The sequence below is a fragment of the Pituophis catenifer genome, unplaced genomic scaffold (genome assembly GCF_029215685.1).
Source record: "Pituophis catenifer annectens isolate HBS135680 unplaced genomic scaffold, rPitCat1.0.hap2 SCAF_1, whole genome shotgun sequence".
Taxonomy (NCBI): Eukaryota; Metazoa; Chordata; class Lepidosauria; order Squamata; family Colubridae; genus Pituophis; species Pituophis catenifer.
This window is the reverse complement of record NW_027256881.1, coordinates 288,847,640-288,871,792: the sequence shown is the minus strand read 5'-3', so window position 1 is coordinate 288,871,792 and position 24,153 is coordinate 288,847,640. Positions and strand designations below refer to the sequence as shown.

General features: G+C 36.4%; 1 protein-coding gene across 1 annotated transcript in view; it reads right to left on the bottom strand.

Moving 5' to 3' along the window:
* DPH6 (diphthamine biosynthesis 6) overlaps window positions 1-24,153 on the bottom strand; it is a 229,309-nt gene that overhangs the window by 170,355 nt on the left and 34,801 nt on the right. Inside the window, exons 4-5 of the mRNA XM_070931353.1 lie at window positions 11,421-11,494; window positions 8,173-8,291 (exon numbers count right to left, since the gene is read on the bottom strand). Coding sequence (XP_070787454.1) covers window positions 8,173-8,291; window positions 11,421-11,494 — 193 coding nt within the window. The remainder of the gene's footprint in view (window positions 1-8,172; window positions 8,292-11,420; window positions 11,495-24,153) is intronic.

The window sequence follows — 24,153 nt, the reverse complement described above, 5'->3', positions numbered from 1 at the left end:
GCTGAGAAGCCAATTGTCCCATTACTTTTGGTCCCTTAACAAGTGGGAGGCACATATACAAACTGCTGTAAGTCCTACACCGTTCACCTGAGTTGGATGTACATACCCTCAAATTAAAGCTGACAGTCTGAAGTTAACGCACATTGTGTTTGTTTCATTCCAACTCCATTGTGGTGGTGTATAGAGCCAAAGATGTTAGAATTGTGTCGATGTCCCAATATTTCTGGACCTGACTGTAGTTTCCTTGTGCCTGTCTTATTGCTAATATTGTCCATCAATATTCTAAGATAAAGGTATGGTCTCAGTTATTTATTTGTTTAGCATATTGTGATGTTACATTAGCCATGAGACTACAACGCTGATGCAGAGTAGAAATTTGACTGCTTAAGACACTAGCCCTGTTTGATTCATGCTCATGCACTTTCCAAGTGCACTCCACGGGGTGAGCCAGATAAAAGATGACTGGCTTTCCTGTTGCATCATCCTTCTCCTTTCAACAAAGCCTCCTTGCAAATGGGTGTCACAACCATCCTCATGAAGCTGGCTCATCTTCCCACTGAAGTGGTACCTATTTATCTATTCACATAAAACATGTTTTTGAACTGCCATGTGGGCAGAAGCTGAGGCGCATAGAACATGCTTTCGAACTGCTAGGTGAGCAGTGACAGGAGCCATGCAACGCTAAGACTCAAACCACTGCAGCAAAAACCATTTCCAGTGTCATTAAGCCACTAAGCCACCACGCCTCTGCATCCTGGTTATTCAATGGACTGAAGACCTGGCATTACTTGTAACTTATGAACAAGCTACTTTTATCTACAGCCTATGTAGGGATGATTGAGATATCGTAATCCTTTACTAAAACTATTGTATAAAATTGTGTATTCATTCAAGATTTGTCTTCAATAAAGTTTTTCTTTTATTTGCTTTTTCTCTTTAATTAAATAAAAGTAAACCCCATTCCAAGTTTAGATTGATCAAATCAAAGCTGAACCATGCCTATAATTTAACAAAGCTCTTTAGTGGGACCACTAAGAGAATTTTCATTTTAGAAATCTTAGTGCTATGGCTGCTTTGTGAAAGCAAGATCTGAAAATATATATTCCATGGCTAGAATCAAATGTAAATTGGATTCATTATAGCAAAATAAAGCTATGGACAGTGATTCCAATCCTACATACATTATTTGGAGATTTGAAGAACCCAAAGCTTAGAAACTAAAATCATAATTATAATGCCTCTAGAAGTATTCATATTAGGTATTTCCTTTTCATTATTACAGTATTTTATTCCAATGAGAGCTGCAAAATATTCTAATATGCAGAGACAGACGCAGAGATAACAGTCTGTCAATATTCTCTTACAGTATTCTCAGAGGTTGAATCATGTCAGCAAAAGCCAATGGCACTGGATATTTTTCCAATCTTGTGATGATATCTTTATGCTCAGAGAGTGAGGCAACAAAAGTATGCATTTACTTTCTGAATCCTGAGTCCAACTGTAGTAATTGAAGATGACAAGCAACAGCTCACCTGAGTAATGGGTGGAAAATTTGTTCTAGAAGTGACTGAAGTATTTCACACGCAAACCATTTTTCCAATACCTGTAAGATGTACAATGCTTATTTCATTTCCTATGACTGATTAGGGAGAATATATAATGTATAATTCTGAGGAATGAATTGAAATTTCCCAGTATTTTGCGTTAGGATCTTGAAAAATTGCAGTTGGCTACTTGATAATCTTGTTTTAAGTGACAAATACTATTCCCTGACCAAATTCCCTGTATGATAGATAATAATAATGAATACATACTGTATGTTGCAGGCCTAGTTTTATTTTTCAGTTTAGGTTTTGTTATAAAAATTATTGCATTAAGTTGAACTATTAGGTAACTTTGAAGAGGAACTGCAGTTAGAAAAAGAACCATCATGTTCATTTTTACACTATAAAGGGCAAAAATCATTAGGAGATCTCGGTCTTGTGTAGGTGGTGAACAACAGCACCAAAAAGCAGAGATTTTTTAAAAAATTATCTAATGATAGGTTGCGAAAACACCATGGAAAATTGTGTGGGTGGATGATAAGCTGGTATGACAGATAGAAGGATTGTGACAGAAGGCATCAAAAAGTCGTGATATTTCAGGCTGCAGAGAATATCCTTAGAGGATGCAAGAGGAAAGAAACATTTGAAAATCACTTGAGTTGAAGATACTTGCCATTTAAAAGAGTAAAACAATTTGGTAAACTTTCAGGATCTTCTTAGGCCAAGTGTTTGAATTAAAACTGGACTACTATGTTATTCATGCAGAAATGAAAGACTGTTGTTTCTGATTACTTCTCAGAGTAAAAAATAAATTATGATGGAGGAAGATTTGAAGTAATCATACTTCAATATTTGAATAGATGCATAGCAATTCATATATACATATCATAATCCAGGTAACATTTTTCCAGAAATCACATTCTTGAGTATCATTGCTGGTATGGCTATAATTTTCTTGGCAATATCACTGATCCCTACATCAATGAGCAGTGATTTGAGCACAAAGAAATAATTTTCAGTGGAGTTGCTGTATCTTGGAAGTTGTTTTTTCACATCCTAATCCGTACTTCAAGGAGGCAGCACACTTCATGAGACAATAGCTCCAGTCAGCATGTTTGTTTCTGTCCCTCATAACAATGAGTCGCTAATTACCACAATTCTTCTTCGTCTTCTTTTTTTTTTTGGCTGCATTCCTTCTGTTCTTCAAATAACTATGTTACTGCCTTCTGATCAACAGTATCACTTTTTCTTCCCTTGAAAGTTCAGAGTCTCTTTTTTCCATGAGGAAACACTCATTCTAAGTTCCAGCATTGTAGAATATCTTTCATGATTCTTCTTCCTCTTGTCACTGCCACCCACTGGTCTAGCTGTTTGACTAATTCTCCTCCTTAGATTGCTTTTTTCTGATTCACTTCCTCTGTCAGCCCTTTAGTTGAACTAATTCATTTCCTTCCTCTTTTATGAATTAAGGTGTTTCTAGTCTCTCCTCCAATACTTGCACTTTTTCTTTGAGCATCACTTCAAAGCACTGACTTGTTATTAATATGTGTCAGTTACTTTTCAGGTACAAACACACAAGCATTATCAAGTAATGATAACAGTCACACTCTTTTATCTCCAGTTCTGTTTCTCAAGGCACCACAAATAAAAGGCTTTTTCAAAATTCTTGTTCTTTTGAGGATCACAGGTTAGCTGAGATCTTACTGTCTGCTTAAATGGAAGATGCTTTGGGACTCCCTTTTGTGCAGGAATCTCCTACTACAGCATACCTAACAGATGGTCACATCTCTAGCAAAAGAGAATCTATTCTCCTGAGGCAGACTGTTCTATTGTTGAAAAGCTTTTATTGTAAAGATTTTTTTTCCAGATATACAGGTTACATCTATTTCCGTATAATTGAAACATATTGGTCCATATCCTATCTTTTGAAACAATTCTGAAAATTTCTGTCTTTTATATTGTATGGCAAGCCTTTAGATATATGAAGACAATTATCTTGATCCACTTGGTTCTGTCAACATCCTTCTTTGAATGTGATGCCCAGAACTGGATGCAATATTCTAAGCAAGTCCAATCAATGAGAATAAAGAGGAACAAAGAATTCATTCATCATTGATACAGTGTATGATTTTAGATTTAGAATAGATCTGGAAGGGACCTCGAGGTTTTACAGATTAACAGAGTTGGAAAGGACCTTGTAAATCATCTAGTCCAACCCCTCACCTAAGCAGACCCTACACCATTTCTGACAGAAGGCAGTCCAATCTCTTCTTGAAAGCTTCCAGTGATGAAGCTCCCACAACTTCTGAAGGCAAGCTGTTCCATTGGTTGATTGCTCTCACTGTCAGAAAATGCCTCCTTAATTCCAGTCTATGACTACAAATTTTCACATGTGTTACTGTCAGTACAGTTCTCCCCATCCTATACTAATGGTTTCATTTTTTTTCCTACATAATTTTTTAATCATTGGGAAGAAACAGAATCCTATGCAAATGTAGGATTTTGCAACTGTCTCTGCTGATACATCCTTTGCTTCTCTCTGCCCAATGTCTCAGCTTGTAAAGGCTAGATCTTGATACTCTTCAATAAAATGTTTGCTATGCCTTATTTTACTGTGGTCTGTAAATCTGATAATCCTATTTTCTAACCCATCATCCAAATCATTTACAAATATGTTGAATAGCACAGGGCCTTGAACAGAGATCACTGAGATGCCATTCAACATATCTTTACAGAAAGTCATATTTTCTGAATTTTAACCAATTTTCCCCTTTGGTTTAAGGTGCTGCCTCTTCTAATAGATTGTTTTTTTTTTACTATATTGTTAACGGCCTGCCAGTTCATTTTAATTTGGGGAGCTACTGATAGACCATATTGGTTAAACCTTCATGTGTGAACAAAAATGGGTTTTTGTCTCTCCCACCCTCTCTTAGCTTCATTGGAATATAAGGCCTACAAATAATGGCTTAATTTACAAAGGTTATAAAAATTACTATACATGCAAAACTGGTTGATAGGCCAAGCACAATCATTGTTTCATTACTTACTAGCTGGATGCCTGTGCTTCACTACGAAACTATGTGCTTGGGCTTGATAAATCGACACTTAGTTTGAAAATTAATGAGTAGTTACGATCAGCCTCTCCTCTCCCCTTCTCTCCCTCAAGTTAGCCCCACAGAAGCCTCTCCTTTCCTCTCCCCTTCTCTCCCTCAGGTTGGCTCCACAGAAGCCTCTCTTATCCTACTCCCTTCTCTCCCTTCAGGCTGGCCCCACAGACCCTCCTATCCTTCTTGTCTCCCTCAGGCTGGCCCCATAGATCCTCTCCTATCCCATTCTCTCCCTCAGGCTGGCCCCACAGATCCTCTCCTATCCCCTTCTCTTCTTCAGGCTTTCTAGTCCCTTCTCTCCATGAGGCTTGCCCCACAGAAGCCTGTCCTATGCTATCCCATTCTCTCCAGAGTTATTTTTAAGTTGGGAGGGGGAGTAGAATGTCTAACTAATTAGCATCAGAGCTTGTTATAATAATATAGGAAATACTAATGCTCTGATAGTTATTTCAAAAAATCCTTTCTTAGTGAGCACCTAGAAGCCAAGAGGAACATACGTGGCAAATTTCAAGTTTGTAGGCTTTACGGTTCTGGAGATTTTGTGATTAATGCGTGAGTGGTTTTCGCTTTATATATAGATTTCTTTTAATAAATGGTAACAGAGACAAAACCTATTCATTGTAGATAACTCTCCTTATAGAAACAGCAGTTCTCTGAATCCTTTAATGAAGTAAACTTCTGTACTATTATGAGGAAAAAGAGGTTACAGCAGGATTTCTGATTAAGGAAAAGTAAGGGGGGGGGAAACCCACTGCCCTCGTCAGAAAGTCATCATCCAGAGATATTAATTTATAAGTGCCAACTGAAAAGAGTGTTCTGAAATTAATGTGTATTTACTTGTATAATTATATGTTGCCTACAATCTTACACCTTTCTACCAATGCCATTAAACTAATGGAAAACATAGCTATAAGGAGCACACCAGGGTTGATAAATGTCAGGCTCAAGTTACATATTCACTGATTTCTTTCATATCAGCGCAACACGCCATCTAATGTGCATTACTACTCAGCCTTTTAAATGGGTTATTCCAAACACATTTACTGCAATTTAGTTTAAAAGCAGCTTTGATTATTCATCTAAAAGTAAAATGGTAACCCATACCTTAACTTCTCTGCCATTCGATATGTTAAACAGCCATCATTCCTTAAACCTCCTTTAATAAAGCACACTGTTATTAAAGCACTATGGTATGCCCTCCGGAGCAGAGAAGCTCCATTAAATTTGCTTATGTCTAATTATTGCTGCCCTAGGCAGGTGAGAAATTTAATCTGATAAGATCTTTCTTTCTACCTGTAGCCAAAAAAGAAAAAAAAGAGGCAGCCGTTTTCTATCTAATTGCTATCTACAACTATTTATGGTATTTGTGCTCTGAAGAAAAAAATGCCACAGAAGGTTCTTTGTGTATCAGTAAGCACATTCTAACTTGTTCCAACCTAGTGAGATACAAAGACAAGTTTATCTTACTTAAGGGATGACACAGGTCACTGGCAAAATAGCCCCTGCAGTTATTTTGTCTGTCACTCAGAATCTGCCTATTTCTCTTCCCTCCCTTTAAAAAAAAAAAAAGAAGAAGAAGAAGAAAAGAAGGGTTTTGGATTGCATATATAGTGATAACTTGCATTTTGTAGAATTTGGGCTTAAGCATAAGAACATTCTAAAGACATTAATAGCCAACTAACAACCCAACTGATCCTCATTGACCACAATTTGAAAGAGAAAAAATAATTAATTTAAAAATATTTTTAAAGACATTCTTTCCCAGGTGGACCAGTGTTTACAATTAGCAAAGTATTAAATACAACAGAAACAACAAAATAATGAAGCAAGTTTTAGAAAGCAGTAAGAATGCATCAGCATGATTTAACTTTTTTAAATTTCCCAGGCAAAGAAATGTGTTTTGTCTTCACACCAAAGGACCACCAATTCGGAACTAGCTGCACTTTCCTAGAATATTTCCAAAAATAGTGGAAGGCTGTGGCCTATTTGGAATTGGGCCGCATGAGTGGCTGGCTGGAGTTCGTGCATGCGTGCGCAACTCAACTTGCGCGAGCAGCGGGTACTCGCACACGTGCACGCTGGCCCACCACTTGAACAAGGATTATGTGTGCTTGCGTCAGCCTGGCACTCACACAGCCCAGTTCCCCTCTTCCCCCTCCAGCCAGGCTACCAAGCCGCAAAGGTTGGGGACTGCTGAACTAACCAGCCATAACTTAGTTATACTTAGCTTAGTTGTATAATGTATAACATTATATAATATACTTAGTTGTATAATGACTCTATTCCAAGATATCTTAAAATAAAATATTTTCTGTTTCTGAATCCCAAGTTTTAAACAAGGTAAATTCTTATAAAAACAGTTCACCTCATAGTTGACTATATGATTTAATTCACACCAAAATTATACTGTGCACTTTATCAGAAATGTATCTTTAGTCACTCATGTAGAACAGATTCTTTCCTATTAGATTGGCTATTCTTTGGTCTAATGGGCCACAAATACCTATTGACCCCAAAAGTAAAAAACCTCTTTTTATCAAATTTTACACCCAAGATCTCATCTAATAACTTTGTGTGAAATACTATAGAAAGGACTGTAATTCTGAAATGATGTATTGGCTATTAATCTATTTCTCATCAGTTTGTGTAGTTAGAGAACCACATACCATTCAGTAAGCCTGAAGTTATTAATACTCTGCTTGGACTGATCTTAGTGGCCAAAGTATTTTCTACAATAGGTCAGTTCAATGTGAAAATCACAATTTTGTCAATGAAAGTCACCGTGGTGATTCTGGAGTCCACTGAAATTTTTTCCTACGTACAATTATTCTTTAAACTGCAAAACCCAACTGCCCTTGAATAATTTTTCAAGTGATAAATTAACTTTGCTGAATGCTACAATGGAACCATGTACATAAAGAAAGTAACAGAATAACATACAACTAAATCTGGATTGAACAGAACGGAAAGGACAAACCTGGTTAGTAATAAATATCTTTTCTTTAGAATTTAGGAACAGATTATCTCAAGATAGAACAGGAAAATACCTCTTTGATCATGCAAAGTCGTTTATTGATTGATATTAATAAAGATTTTACTTAATTCTTTTCATTAGAAGCGCCTATGATTTATGGTAATAGTGGTCCAATTTCTAGCATTTGTGTAACTCTTATGGGCATAATGGAAATGATTATTCTATAAATGAACTTTTCTTGAAAAACATACTCTGTGCAAATGTAGTGAAGAAAGTCAAAATGATTTTTCTTTACTTTTTTCACTAGCTGGTATTAAAAATATTTGAGTAGATCCATTCATTGTTTAGACATAACGTTGTGCAACTGAAATTCCATTCCTCATATAGATATATTTCATACTTCACTTACTCCTGATGCAGTTTTCTGCCCTTGAGTACATTTTAATTACAAAACAGATTAATACATTCCTGTGGCTATGTTATGGTATTGATTGCTTATTGACAAAGTAGATTCACCACAGTTAGTAGAGATAGTTTGAATTCTTACCGATAGCTGCTACTTTTATTATTATGGCTTGAACTTTCAAGGATATAATTTCTCTCAGCAATTTGTCTTGATTCTGGCGCCACAGGTATGCTAAAGGCTGAAGAGCAAGCCTTTTACAACTGTTCACAGAAAGAAAAGATGGATGTGTCATTATAAGTAAACACAGATCATTTAACTCTCTAAGCAACGTTGCTTAATTTAGACAATTACAATAGGTGTACATTAGTAAGAATAAAAAAAACGATAGCTAAATGCAACATTGAATCCACACATTTCCCCTTGCAATGAATTTTTTCTGCTCCACACCTCCTATCCAATCTGTTGCTCACAATCTGTTGTTCTGGAGTATGTCTCAACTTGCATAGCAGATATAGAGGGCAACCATGTAGATATTAAGCATTTCTTCTTGCATCTACAAATGGAATGACATTACGGGATCCCATTTAAATAGTAACTATGCCATGACAACACACTTCATCAATACTTTCAGGTCATTATAGCTCTTCGGTTAAATCAATTTTCACTGGCTTTTTTTCCATTTCCACCCACCCACCCACCCCCTTCAATCAAGGTCATCAGAAGAAGATTAATAGAGAGACAATGCCTTCTCTACCTGCTGAAAGAAAGAAAAAAAACCCCAAACTAACACCCAGCAATTGGTATTCAATTTGGAGAGTCCAAGAGTATTTGAGTTATTTTACCAATGGTATCTTGGCACAAAAAGGGCCTCCTTAAAATGCTAGCTTTAAAAATTGAAAACAGAAAAAAAAAAGGAGAAAAAAGAAGAGGAAGAGAAGGGGGTGATGAGGGAGTGGGTAGGGCAGCAACAGCAGCAACATGAATGCATTGTGAGAGTGGCAACACTAATTGAAAGAGTAATCAGAAGCAAAGGAACATTCAGGCAAAACAAATGCAGAGTTTCAGAGGAAAATAACAATGAAAGGAGTCGGGCAAAAGTCTGAACAGATGCACTTTAGAATGAAATGACACATTCAACCAGATACTTCTGCATCTAGAAATCTGGATGTAATTCTTTCCTTCTTTAAAAGATAGACTTTATCCTTTCTCTTCCCTGTAGCCCCATATTTCACTAGATTGACGAAGAAAAAAAAGCCTCCGGCAAGCTCCTTCCTTGCTACCTAACCTCAGCGGAGTGAGCAGAAATGTATTTATTTGGGAATTTAGCCAAATGCCCTCTGGGGTTTCTTTTCTAGAAGTAAAGATTCTAGGCAAATGTTATGTGCTTTCTGACTGACACGAACCTCTGGAGATTTACTTGGCTAGGAGCGCTCATTACACATTTAATTAATTCAAGCAATGCTGCCTTGGTAATATGTAATATAAGGTAACTACCTGGAATTTGGAGTGTCAATGGCTAGCCATTGATTTTTTTTTAAATCAACTTTAGTTGCTACATTGTATGTTGTCCTTAAAGTTACAGGCATATGTAACAATTCTAAGGTAAGCAGAAAAATCAGTTTGCACCATTCCAAAAAATTGGTTAGCTCCATGTTCAGCCACCAAGTTTTCATAATAAAGTATAGCATCTGAGGTTCACTTGAATAACCATACATTATTCCATACTATTCTATCACCTTTATTTTCCACAAACTTGTAAACTGACATAGATTAGGCTTTTTTTTCACATACCCAGGACATCCACACAATGTATCAGATAAAAGAATGATATTATTATATATTTTATATGGCTAAACTGGAATAACAGAAATATCAGAATGTCACGCAATTAGTTCCAACTGTCTAAAATAAAATGAACAAGACAAAAAAAAACACCACCACAGCATTTCAATACCATGTCAAAAGTTGCTAATTAGATCTTAAAATAATAGTGTAAGAAGATAAGTTTCATATGTAGTTTTCAAGTAATAAAAAGATTTCAAATAATAAAAATAAATATTTTCCAAGCAATTCACATGCATTCATAGTATCACAAAAGAAAGAATAATTTGGGACCACTATAGCAACATTATTTACACAAGGTTAACATTGAAGTTGTCCCTCTGGTACATTCCTAAGCATTTGTTCTTTCATTTCTATTGTTTGGGAAGCAGAAACCTGTGGTGAACACCCATCAGTGTGCTTTAAGCAAGGTACAATGTTTGAAGCTTTGATTACCCAAGGTGCATCTTCAATTGAAACTCATTGCTGAATGCAGGTTGCTTATGGTGATGACTATGGTGGCATGAGTATTGCTCATTGCTGGTCCAAAAATGTAACAATGAACCAAGAAGAACTGATCAAAAAGGAAAATGTGTGATAGCAACAAGAACACATGAGAAAGGTTGATGAACTGATTAAGGACAATTGACAGATCACTCAAAGAGAAATTTCTATGAACAGTTCTTCAGAGGTTTTGTGCAGGATGGCTTCCACCCGAGCTGACAGCACAAACGAAAGCTTCAAGAGTTGAAATTTGCAACAATTCTTGTCATAATACAAGAATTTTTTACTGCCTCATGATAGCTGCTGAAATATGGGCTCATCATTGTGACACAGAAGTGTAGTGTCAGTCCGTAGAATGGAATATAATCACAAAACTAAATAAATTCAAAACTCAGGTTTTGTCAAGAAAATTTATTCATACAGATCATGTTATTCACATGGATCTTCTTAAACCATGTACCACTGAACTCAGAACTTTATTTTACACTCAAAACTGACCGAGTAGAGTTTGGAGCCACAAGAAGGAAATTTTCCTGCAATACAACAATTTTAGGTTTCACAATTTACAAATTGCAAAGTATGTAGCAAATGGAGATGAAGTAAATACAGGTGACAATAGATTACAAAAGGATTATTTTCATACTTATTTTATCAAAATACCCTTATTTAAAGTTATGGAGGTAACTGTGTTAGTGTTTTCTTTCAACTCTTATATGTTTAGATAAATTACTGCAAGATTTAATAGGAAAAGATGGGCTTCAGTTCATGAAATCTATATTGTTAGAAAACAAAAGCCCATAAAAGATAGGAAACATATAGCTTATCTTCCCTTTCTTGATAGGATTCCCATTTTTAAGACTTCAGTCTTTTTGATTTGATAATTATATGTTTAGGACCATTTAGACATTTAATGAAATATTTAATGAAATGTTATTACTATGCCATCTTATTTGACATAAAAGCAATAACGTTTCTGATCTAGCCCACACCACAGAAATCAATAGCTCTGTGGCCATGTATGACATGTTGCCCTTACACTGTAAGCAATGTCTTATTTTACTTACACATTTTCCACACGGACTCGTTGATAATCTGAAAGAATGGCCCCTACTGAAACAGCTTCTACCCCTTCTTTATCCTGCAAAACATTAATATATAAAAACAAATTTAAAATAAATCTGCAAAGCAGTAACAAAAATTCATAAATCAGTAGCCATTAACAAGAGATCCCTTTAATTTCACTCAGGTGGATTATAGTGTATAATAATTTCTTTGGATCTGGATAATATTTTATATAGTAAGTTGCAGTTTTATTATGTTACACACTATATAGACTAATTTGAAAATTACAGTATGCCTATTGGAAATCCTATTTTATGTAAGCAACATACTATTGAGATATTTTTAATAGATTATTCCAAATCTAAGATTTTCAAAAATTTGTTGTATATAATCTATTGTGCAAAATATCTGAACTGGCATTATTTCTCTTATAAATCTGTTGCAAAAGGGTTCAGAAAATAACCCTCTATAATTGTAGTTGTGACTTGATTAGTAATTTCATGTTGTTCTTATAAGAAATTTCAAGCAAAAATAGAGGGGATCCTCATTCAACAATACCCTGAGCATCTGTTTGAATTTACAACAGTGGTGAACAAGTGGTAGTTATGACCTCTCCTTGACCTTAGAGACATTGCAGCATCCCACAGGCACATGATTGCAATCTGCAATCTTCCCTGCCAACTTCCAACAAGCAAAGTCAATGGGGAAGCCAGCAGGAATTCAGAAGTCGTAATGATGTGAGGCCCTGCTTAACAACCTGCATGGACCTCACTTAACAAAAGCAAGTGGGATTGCTGGAAGCACTGTCAGTAAGTGGTACGTCAGGTGGCTTTTTGATTAGCGAGGACTACCTATATTGAGAAGTGAACCTCAAATGGATGCATCTTTTACTGCTTATTTCTAAAAGGCGCTACTTGTTTTTCTGAGCTATAAGAAAAAGTGTATGATGCTATTGCCAATATTTTGGAAAGATCTCTTCCTTCCCATTATTGCTGTGAAATGTGAACTCATATCAGTTCACCAAAGTGTGCAAAACAGATATACAGTGGGGTAAAAAAGTATTTAGTCAGCCACCAATTGTGCAAGTTCTCCCACTTAAAAAGATGAGAGAGGCCTGTAATTGTCATAATAGGTAGACCTCAACTATGAGAGACAAAATGAGAAAACAAATCCAGACAATTACATTGTCTGATTTGGAAAGAATTTATTTGCAAATTATGGTGGAAAATAAGTATTTGGTCACCTACAAACAAGAAGATTTCTGGCTCTCACAGACCTGTAACTTCTTCTTTAAGAGGCTCCTCTGTCCTCCACTCATTACCTGTATTAATGGCACATATTTGAACTTGTTATCAGTATAAAAGACACCTGTCCACAACCTCAAACAGTCACACTCCAAACTCCACTATGGTGAAGACCAAAGAGCTGTCGAAGGACACCAGAAACCAAATTGTAGACCTGCACCAGGCTGGGAAGACTGAATCTGCAATAGGCAAGCAGCTTGGTGTGAAGAAATCAACTGTGGGAGCAATAATTAGAAAATGGAAGACATACAAGACCACTGATAATCTCCCTCGATCTGGGGCTCCATGCAAGATCTCACCCCGTGGGGTCAAAATGATCACAAGAATGGTGAGCAAAAATCCCAGAACCACACGGGGGGACCTAGTGAATGACCTGCAGAGAGCTGGGACCAACATAACAAAGGCTACCATCAGTAACACACTACGCTGCCAGGGACTCAGATCCTGCAGTGCCAGACATGTCCCCCTGCTTAAGCCAGTACATGTCCGGGCCCGTCTGATGTTTGCTAGAGAGCATTTGGATGATCCAGAAGAGGATTGGGAGAATGTCATATGGTCAGATGAAACCAAAGTAGAACTGTTTGGTAGAAACACAACTCGTCGTGTTTGGAGGAGAGAGAATGCTGAGTTGCATCCAAAGAACACCATACCTACTGCGAAGCATGGGGGTGGCAACATCATGCTTTGGGGCTGTTTCTCTGCAAAGGGACCAGGACGACTGATCCGTGTACAGGAAAGAATGAATGGGGCCATGTATTGTGAGATTTTGAGTGCAAACCTCCTTCCATCAGCAAGGGCATCGAAGATGAAACGTGGCTGGGTCTTTCAGCATGACAATGATCCCAAACACACCACCCTGGCAACGAAGAAGTGGCTTTGTAAGAAGCATTTCAAGGACCTGGAGTGGCCTAGCCAGTCTCCAGATCTCAACCCCATAGAAAACCTTTGGAGGGAGTTGAAAGTCCGTGTTGCCCAGCGACAGCCCCAAAACATCACTGCTCTAGAGAAGATCTGCATGGAGGAATGGGCCAACATACCAGCAACAGTGTGTGCCAACCTTGTGAAGACTTACAGAAAACGTTTGACCTCTGTCATTGCCAACAAAGGATATATAACAAAGTATTGAGATGAACTTTTGATATTGACCAAATACTTATTTTCCACCATAATTTGCAAATAAATTCTTTCCAAATCAGACAATATGATTGTCTGGATTTGTTTTCTCATTTTGTCTCTCATAGTTGAGGTCTACCTATGATGACAATTACAGGCCTCTCTCATCTTTTTAAGTGGGAGAACTTGCACACTTGGTGGCTGACTAAATACTTTTTTGCCCCACTGTATTAGTGTTACAGCTTTAATGCAAAAAAAAAAAAAATGTTAACAATTGTACAATTAATCATTCTGTTATTAGCACCAGGACAAATATCACCAAAGCATGAGGTTAATTTCCCATTCAATCAGAAAGCAACACTGGTACTCAAAGATTAGAACATAATGCCAGCAAGATATAGAAACCATACAAAGATGAATAAAAGTATTCATAGTTTTAAACAACCAGTATATGCAGTCATTAACAAAACAGCAACAGGGAATTTGGGAAGGACCCAGATGTAATTTACCCAGTATATAGTCAAACTATGGAACTTGCCACCACAAAAATAGTGATAATTATCAGCAGGTTTCAAAGTGGATTATACACGTTCAGAGAGATTATGCTACTAATGGCTATTAATCATATTGGTACCTGGGGAACTGCTCTATCTTAACTATAAGCTTCCCATAAATATCTATTATAACACTTTACGAGCAGAATGCAGGGCTAGCTAAGTATATTAACTGATTCAGCAGGACTTTCCTATTATTATATTTCAATTATATAAAAACTCATTAGAGTACTTATTTCCGGAGATGTGTATACTTTTCATTAAGTAATTTGTAACCTTCAAATCTCCCACCACCCCTTTTACAATCTGATAAGTAGGGAGGATCCTTTCTGAGTTTCCTTCTCTGTCCGGGGTGAAATCCAGCAGGTTTTGACAGGTTCTGGAGAACTGGTAGCGGAAATTTTGAGCAGTTCGGAGAACCGGTAGCTGAAATTTTGAGTTGTTCGGAGAACCGGCAAATACGACCTCTGGCTGGCCCCAGAGTGGGGAGGGAATGGGGATTTTGTAGTATCCTTCCCCTGCCACGCCCACCGAGCCACACCCACCAAGTCACACCACACCCACCAAGCCACACCACACCCACCAAGCCACAGAACCGGTAGTAAAAAAATTTGGATTTCACCACTGTCTCTGTCCATTATTTATCTGTGGGCTAGGCCCTCTCTTACATGACCATTCCCGCAGACTCAAACTTGAGACAGATAAGAAATATAGCGAAAAAAGCAACCAACAAGTGCAGCTGTCTTAGAACTACAAAAATGCATCTCACATTGTCCTTTGTCAGCTATAAAACAACTGAAATATTAGGTAATGCAAAGCCAGCACAAGGGAAGATGCATAATTATGAGTGATTTCCTTAGAGAAATGGAGCCACTTGCTACCGTCAAACAATTTTCTAATTAAAAGCAAATTTAATGGAAGAACGTCTCTGAGAATATAAATAACAGGGATGTGCTCCTGTGGCTATCCAGTAGGAATGTTTTCAGTACATAACCTCACATTCTTTGCTATGAGATAATCCTTCAAGTAGTTATGCAAAGCCTTTAGGAGACAAACAGTTTGAAGGGGGATTTTGGCCCATTATGACGCACTCTTCCACATGGTTCATGTCACATCAATGCTAATTTTTCTCATTCTTAAAAGATACTCAAGTTATTATATGGCATGTCCTATAACAGTGATGGCGAACCTTTTAGATACCGAGTGCCCAAACTGTGTGCGCGCGCATGCCCAAACTGTGAGGTGTATGCACATGATTGTGTGCATGCATGGACATGTGCATGCATGCACGGATATGTGTTAATGTGCGCATGCACGGACATGCACGTGCGCATGCACAGCACAGAACCAAAGACCAGCTGGCCGGCAGGGGGCGGGGCATCCCAATACCAGCAGCACGGCAAGAGGTAAGATATTTCCTGCAAACAACGAAACAGAAGCTCATGAAAGAAACGCCACGGAGATCGGACCTGGAGTGACAGCCCTCGTGCCAGCAAAGAGGGCTCTGCATGCCACATGTGCCATAGGTTTGTCATCACGGTCCTATAATGTTATAGGCTCCACAGTCTATATAAATCTATATAAATCTATTACAATCACACTCCAATATGTGATATTCATTCTGGGTTTTTTAAAATCAAAAAAATTATAACTTAACAGTGTCATAAAAGATTTTTATTTCATGATATGGAAGCAGAAAATCTACAGATGCTTAAAATGATAAGTACTATTGACGAAAGTCATTAATCACAACAAATACAGAAAGGTACATCTGATATTGTATTAAAAAATGAAGGGTGATTTAAGGCACTGAAATCTGCAGCACTTGGAAGAAAAAAAATGAAATGACAACTAAATCTAATCTGAATGCAACATTAAGTAAATTATTGTAGATTTCTGTTGATTATTGAAGGTTTCAAAAGTACAGAGTTAAAATTCAGCAATAAACCCCTTTTTATCCACAATGGAAGAAAGGAAGCATTCACTTTACATGTCATCAAATAAAGAACAGATAGTCCTCAACTTACAACAGTTTGTTTAGTGACCATTCAAAGTTACAACAGCTCTGAAAAAAGTGACTTATGACCATTTTTCAGAGTTACGACCTTTGCAGAATTGCCAGGGTCACATGGTCAAAATTCAGATGCTTGGCAACTGACTCATATTTATGGCGGTTGCTGTGTCCCGGAGTCATGTGATCCTCTTTTGCAACCATCTCACAAGCAAAATCAATGGGAAAGCCAGATTCACTTAATCAGTGTTACCAATTTAACAATTGCAATGATTCAATTAACAACTTTGGCAAAAAAGGTCATAAAATGGGACAACATTCACTTAACAAATGTGAAATTCACTTAACAAAATTCACTTAGCAACAAGAGATGTTGGGCTCAATTGTGGTCATAATTCGAGGACTACCTGTACTACTGCTTAATTTATTTTAATCTGATGTTATTTATTCCTGTCACGAAGGAATAAATTCTCAAATTCTGAACTTTCTCTGTATCCCTCTTCCCTAAGACAGGATGAAAAGTAAGGTCAAGGGCGAATTCTGTCTCTTCAAATGTACATTAATGACAAATGAAATTCTCATTAACCAAGAACAAAAAGCCTCCAGCTATATTGATTTCAGAGAAAGTCTTCGGTGTGTACAACAATGAGAGGGACTGCTTCAGGTACCTAGAACTTTACTTAACAAGTGCCCTTGCCTTCTAGCCTTGGTAAGAAAGAAAACGCTTAGAGTGCAGGAGAATTCTCACGTCACTGAAAGACTCAGGTATCAGGAAGCCTGTCCCTAGAGGGGAAAGAAAAAGCAAGAAGGAATGTAAGGAGGACCCACAAGAAAGCAAAAAATAATATTTTTTTTTGCTATAGGGAGACTTGGCTTTTGAAGAGGCAGAAATGGAGATTAAGAACGGCAGCACAATCAAATGGGCTTTGACAAATGCAAGATAATGAGCCACCAAAGTTCTCATATTATTTGTATAGCGCGGGCAACAGTATTTTGATGGAGAATTCACTAATAGGAATCTTTTAAAGCATCTTTTTTTAACTATTGTTGAAGTAAACAAGAAATAAAATCCTACTTCCTGTTTTATTCAAAGGGGAAATATATGGCATCCATACTAAATATAATACACATTGAATACCACAAAGTGTATTAATTCTTAAACATCAGAACAACCTTTTTTCAAAACTGAATTTTGAAAAATATGACACAATCTGTAGTATTTCTTAAACTTTGCTTCCTCCAAAAGCATCCAGTGTTCTTTCTTTTTATATTTTGTTTTGTTTAACATTAACATTTGTCTGTAAGGGACGTGCATAAGCGCGCCAGCGTGCCTACTGTCCCTGTCCTAATGTTTTCTTTTATCCATATCCTTTTCATGTATTTATAATTATGTTTACACTCGTATCTGTCATAAAATACATGCAAAATAAATAAATATTTATTTATTGTGAGGGCAATAAGCTGACTTTGTATAAAATATACAAAAGAATGAAGGCTATTGCTTAACGCATTGTAAGCCGCCGTGAGTCTCCGGAGAAGGGCGGCATATAAATCAAATTAAAAAATAAAAATAAAAAAAAATAAAATAAAATAATAAAAAAAATTTTTTATACCACCTCAATTACACTGGGCATGACCAAAGCAGCTGTCACACAGGAGCTACAATTTGTTGATGAAATGTGATGTCACTAACTTCTCTTTGTCCCCCTGTGGATGCCTATAGTCACATATCCTGTGTATGTTTTCTGCCATAAAGCTCTGAGTTCTCAGGAAGTGATTTTCTGTGGGTGAGATTGGAGAGTATACATCACAGTCCAAAAGGATGGTTTTTGCTTGTCCCTCTTCAAATTATAGGACATTTGCTTTGTCCTCTTCAAATTATAGGTCTCATATTCCTTTCAAAGCTGTCCTTAAAGACTGAAGAACTATTGTGGATGAGCTTCAATATGCAAACAGTAACATAGCTAGAATTAGAAGGCTATAGTTTCTACAGAGTTCAGGAAAGGTATCATTTAATAATTAAGAACAGATGGAACAAAAGTTTTACCTCCTGTATTGTGATTTATTTGATGTTGTCTATAGTTTTATTTGATTAGAGTACTTGTATGAGAAGCAGTATATCAAATGTTAAAAAGTTGTAACTATCACTTAAACTCACATTTGTTTAAGTTTGTTTATTGGGAAAAATGAGAGGTGAAAGATACAGATGCTAGATCAACCACAAAGAATCCTGTAGGAATCTAGATGAACAAATTAATCTTTGATTTATGATATGTGTGAGAGAGAAATAAACATATACATACAGTATCTCAGAGCCGCCACCATGTTGAATTGGGCCTACAAGCCTCATGGTAACCAGTACAGCAATCTTAGGACCGGGGTAACTGCATATAATGGGTTTCCCCAACTGTCAGTCTGGCTGCTTCATCTTGCACCAGCTTGCAAAATATACTGCAAAAATATGTGGCCCTTTACTGGTATTTTCTGATGTCAAAAAACTAATTTGACAGATTTGGTTAGTCAGACCTGAATGGGAGCTCAACAAGGAATACCTCACCAAAAAGTTTTTTTTAAAAAAAAGAATGACAGCAAGAGTAAAATACTTCCTTTTGTTGCCAACAAATCTTTATAGAAATGTCCATGAAGTCACTGACAGTGACTAGAGTTTGTATTTTTATTTTCCATCCCTGATAAGCCTCTCCTCCCAAGCTTTTCTTACAAGATGTCAACATTCTTCCAAGTACAGATGTATATTTCCTTATATCATGATCCTTCAGACCCTTCACACATTGAAGGTTAATTTTCCTGTGCATATTAATGTGACTCTTTGAAGATGGCCATAGAAGCCTTCTATTCTATGGCAAGATAGTGGATAACAACAGATCATCTTCTTGTTTTTAAGCAGGAATTTGACATTAAGTTCAAACTTTCATTAAGAGGCAACATAAATTGGTTTCAACGATACAGTTATCCCTGGACTCATGACTGGTGGTTTAGCAACCATTCAAAATTACAACAGATTTCTACTGGGATACTTAACAACTCAGTTCTAAAGATCCAATGGCTTGCATTTATGGCAATTTACAATTTCCCATGGTCATGTGACTGCATTTTATATTTTTGCCAAAAATCAACACTTTCAGTTTTTAGCAAAACCATCTCACAGTGAACAATTGGTTTGCTTAATGACTGCCAAAACAGTTATTGAATTGGATCAGTCACATGAATGACCCATTTTACAAGCACCGTGACTTAGGACCATAATAGACAGGCTCCATTGATGGTTACCTGTAGTTAAGAATGTTATTGAGAAATATTCCAGAATAGAACTAATTCCACCACCCAATTAATGCTGTCAGGGAGGCATTAATTTGTGGCAAAAGAATTGCCACCGCTAAAGTTATAGTTAAATTCATTGCACATAGAGAATAAAATAAGAGCAGCTTTATCGCTTTGTGAATCTCTTTACCTCAGTAATGCTGTTCTTACTTCCAATGGAAAACAAACAACTACTCCCTTGAACAAAGTCTACTCAAAACATTATTTTAACCCTGGCTTTTTGCCAAAATATGACTGTAGTACCACAGAAATGTATTCTAATATCTGTTCATAAATGAATGTTGCTCATTTCAGTAAAAATTTAAATGCCCTACTGATCACGGTTTTACTTAAAATGTATTAAAGAGGAAGTAGGAGGTACAAAAACTCTATATAAATACCTTAAGGATTACTTTTATTTTTTTTAAAAAACTAACAGAATGTATTATTAAAATACTATGTGCTACCCAATTGACTTATGAATTAAAAACAGTATAACTACATGTGGTTTTTAATCCTCTTGTTACACAATTCTTTGAGTTCAGCAAGAAGAAAATTAGTGACAATGCTTTCCATTTAATTAGTATATTACATGCACTGTAATTATTAGTGGGAAATGTTATATTAATGAAAGTGAAAGTTAGCAGTAAATTACCTTGTAGTTTTTGTCAATTTCCCAAGCTACTGCTCCTTAAGATAACCCCTCTCCCTATAGTGCTTTTAGGGTGTTTCTTTTTCCCTTGCCTGATAAACATGATGATTAAAAAGCAGACAGTGCAAACCTTTGATACTTTTTAAATTAAATCCATGGCCAGCCTAAGGGCAGTGTTGATTTCAACTAAATGTGTCAGTTAATCAGATAAAAAAATTATCAGTAACTCAAAGAAACAGCAGCCTAAGGCTTCATCAGAGCTAAGGAAAGCTGAACCAAATAAGATATTCAGACAATATCACATTATGAGTAAAGGTTACTGATAAGCATAAAGCCAAACAGAGCTGCTCATCACCTTAATAATATCTATCTTTGGAAAACCATTATGTACAAAAATCAAATTATCACTTTTAAAAAAGCAATTAGAAAAAAGGGTTACTATGCCAATACACTATTTAATTGAATGTGCATTAGGAAAAGCTTATAATTATACTTGCAAACATGCATGCTCCTTTAAGACCAACAAAATCATATAATATGAGATAAACAGACAAATTATATGAAATAATAATATGCATAATATGGAAGAATAATATGAATTCACATTTGATACAGGTTTTCAATTTGGCAAGTATCATTGTGTCAAATAATAAATAAAACCAACCCTGATTCAGATATTTACTTTTATAATTTCACAATCAACCTAAGTAGAAATGAGTGCTATTTAATCAGGTTACCATCCTCCATCATTTTTCTTATCCAGTAACATTACTACAGCCCTGGAAGATGTTACAGGATATCTACCACCCTGTAGGAGAAAGGGTGCTTTTCACAATTCCAAACAAATGCTATTCTGTAATTGGGGAAGCAGGGAATTGGGTAAAAACAGTAAGTGACAGTCAAAGGCCAAAAGCTTAACCACAACGTTCCAAAGGCAGTCTATGTCCCCATGGCCCTCTCAATGCCTCAGGTCTTTAAAATATGCAAGTAGGTCGGACTTCCGGTGGCACCGCCGACGTTGCTGGACGCTCTCTCTCGGAGCACCAGCCCTGTGATCTTGTAAAGCCGCCCTGACAGCGCAAATCAGCTGTCTGGCGGCTGGAAAACCTTTCCCCCAGGAGAAGAGGGAAAGGAGAGTAATCGGATGGGGGTAGAGCTCCCCGAAAGCCCCTGAAATAGTTTTGGGGGCTCGGAGGGTGAGAGCTCCCCAGGAAGTCCAGTGAAACTCCGAGATCCAGGGCGCTTCTACTTTAAGCAGAAAAAAACGTCACGACCACTTCTGCAATCTTTATTGAGATCTAAGTTGATTATGTATGCAGACGGAGTGAAGACAGGAGAACAGACAATCGCAAGTAACAAACCTTTAATTCCACGCTTAAATTGCTACTTTTTGAAGCTGCTTAAAGGAGTGAAGAAAATGGCGCTTGTGCTTAATAGGGTGTGAAAGTGAAAGTTAACTCTCAATAAAGCTGTTAACACCCAGCATTGTTCAAGGTGGATGGATAAAAAAAAATGTCTGGCTTTTTTGAAAGTGAAGAAGGCTCACTATTATAAACATCAGTAAATACACAAATATTGATTGAGGATCTCTTTAAAGAAATTTCAGAATCATTTACCTCCGTGTTGGAAAGAATGGAAGGGTTTTTCAACAAGGATTTTATTCAAGTTCGAAACAAAGTTACAAGTGAAGATACTGTATCGGTATTTCAGTTGCCAAATAATAGTGAGTTGTTGGTGGAAGAAACAATCCAATTTAATGTGCCTTTGGAAAATGGAATGGATGTTTTTCAAATTAAGAAGAAAAGGCTGAGAGGTTTGAAGGAGTGTAACCAGGAAATATTGAGAGAGATTTCTCCAGAGGCTTTGATACAGTCAACTGGAAAATTGTCAGGAGGTGTTGGGATCTCTAATATAAGAAGGAGGATTCGAAGTGGAATTTTACAACTTTTTTACAAAAATGGACTCTCAATCGCAGTTAAAGAGGTGTGCTTAATGAAAGGAATTACTTTGCGAAGAAAACAAGATTGTAAGGTACAGCAACTTCAGCTGAAAACTCAAGAACTTATAAAACTAAAAGAAGATGGAAGAATAAGACTGAAGAAGAAGGTTCGCAAAAAAGTCAGGAAAAAATCGAGATGGAAAAATTATAATCTTTTTGCCTGGGGAGGATAGTAGTAGTGAAAATGAATGACTAGACCTGTATTTAGGGATATGATTTGTTTTGAAAAGTTATGTTATAGTGTAAATGAATGATTTACTTATATTTAGGGACATGATTTGTCTTGAAAAGTTATATTAAGTAATGTTATGTTTGAATTGTTATGGGCTACTGACCAAATTTTCACTTTTGTCCTGAAGTATATTAACACTAAAGTTATATTTCAAGGAATGCTTTGCTGAAAAAATTATATAAGCTTATAAAGAATGTTTTGCTGAAGAATAAATATAAACTTGTGGGTTATAAGGAAAACATAAGTGGTGTAAGGGTTGAGGGAAGGTTTTTACAATATTTTTTATAGATATCAAATAGTGAAGATGTTATTTGATTATAAGCACTGGATTTGTAGAAAATAAGATGAATAAGTTTATGCAAAGCTATTAAGTAAGGAATGTTTCCAGGAAGAATCAATATGAGTTTATGGGGTAAAAAGTAAAAATAAGGTTTTTACAATATAATTTATTTGAGATTGGTTAAAATATTTTGTTAATGTGTTAATATATGTAAGGGTTGGAGATGTGATGGTTAATTGTAATTGGGTTCTGATTGTGCAATGCTGGAAGAAAGAAGACTTGCTTATTATTGAAGAACGGACAAGAATGAAGTTGGATTGATTATTTTCAAGCAATAATTGGTTTAAATTACTTATATTTAGATATGAACAAGGGGAGTTAAAGTGCAAAAGGGAGCTAAATCTATAGATAGTTAGCTTATGTTTTTTTTTATATGTTTGTTAAATGCTATATCCTGTATTTGCTCTGGGAAGTCCGGGGGGGGGGGGCGCGCTTGGGACAGGAGGGGGGAGGAGGGAGGGGAAAATATGTGTAAAATTTTTAAAAACTTTTCAATAAAAAAAAATATGCAAGTAGGTCATTGCTGGGTTCAAAAATGGCATTAAACCAAAGTGTAATTTACATGAATTTGGCATGGCATTAACTGGGAACCCAGCAAATTACAGCATCAAAGGACTCTTTGCTGATTTTGCTGCTGTGAAATAAATGGTTAGTCTTACAGCTATAAAACAGCTTCCCCCTATACATCACTATCCAGAGGGCTAACCACCTAAGATCTATTATCCTCAAATTTGGTGGTCGCTACAGTGGGAAGGCTATTATAAAAGTGGGTATGATATCTATTTATTTGCCATACATCTAATCTTTTCTTGCTCCTAGCAGCAAAGTCCTTCAAAAAAGCTTGAAGTTGTAGCGATGCAAAGATCGCTACAACTGCCAAAAATAAACATCGAACTTTTGTTTTGCATTTGCTTTTTATTTCCCAAATATTTGTTTGGAACAAATGGAAGTCAAAATTGCATACAAAACGCCTTCACCTGTTTGTCATTTCAGTAAATTAATGAATAATGAATATTAATGAATAGAATTAATGATAGCAAAAATCATGATATTTCCTTTTTGTTAAACCACTGCAAGTCAGATACTAAGGGTAGTATCTGACATCCATCAGTCAGATGGGTAGAATCTGACCTATCAAAAATCTTGTCTACTGATAGTAAAGATTCTGCAATTTCCTTCTGTAATTTCCATAGCAGTCCTCAATCTGAAACA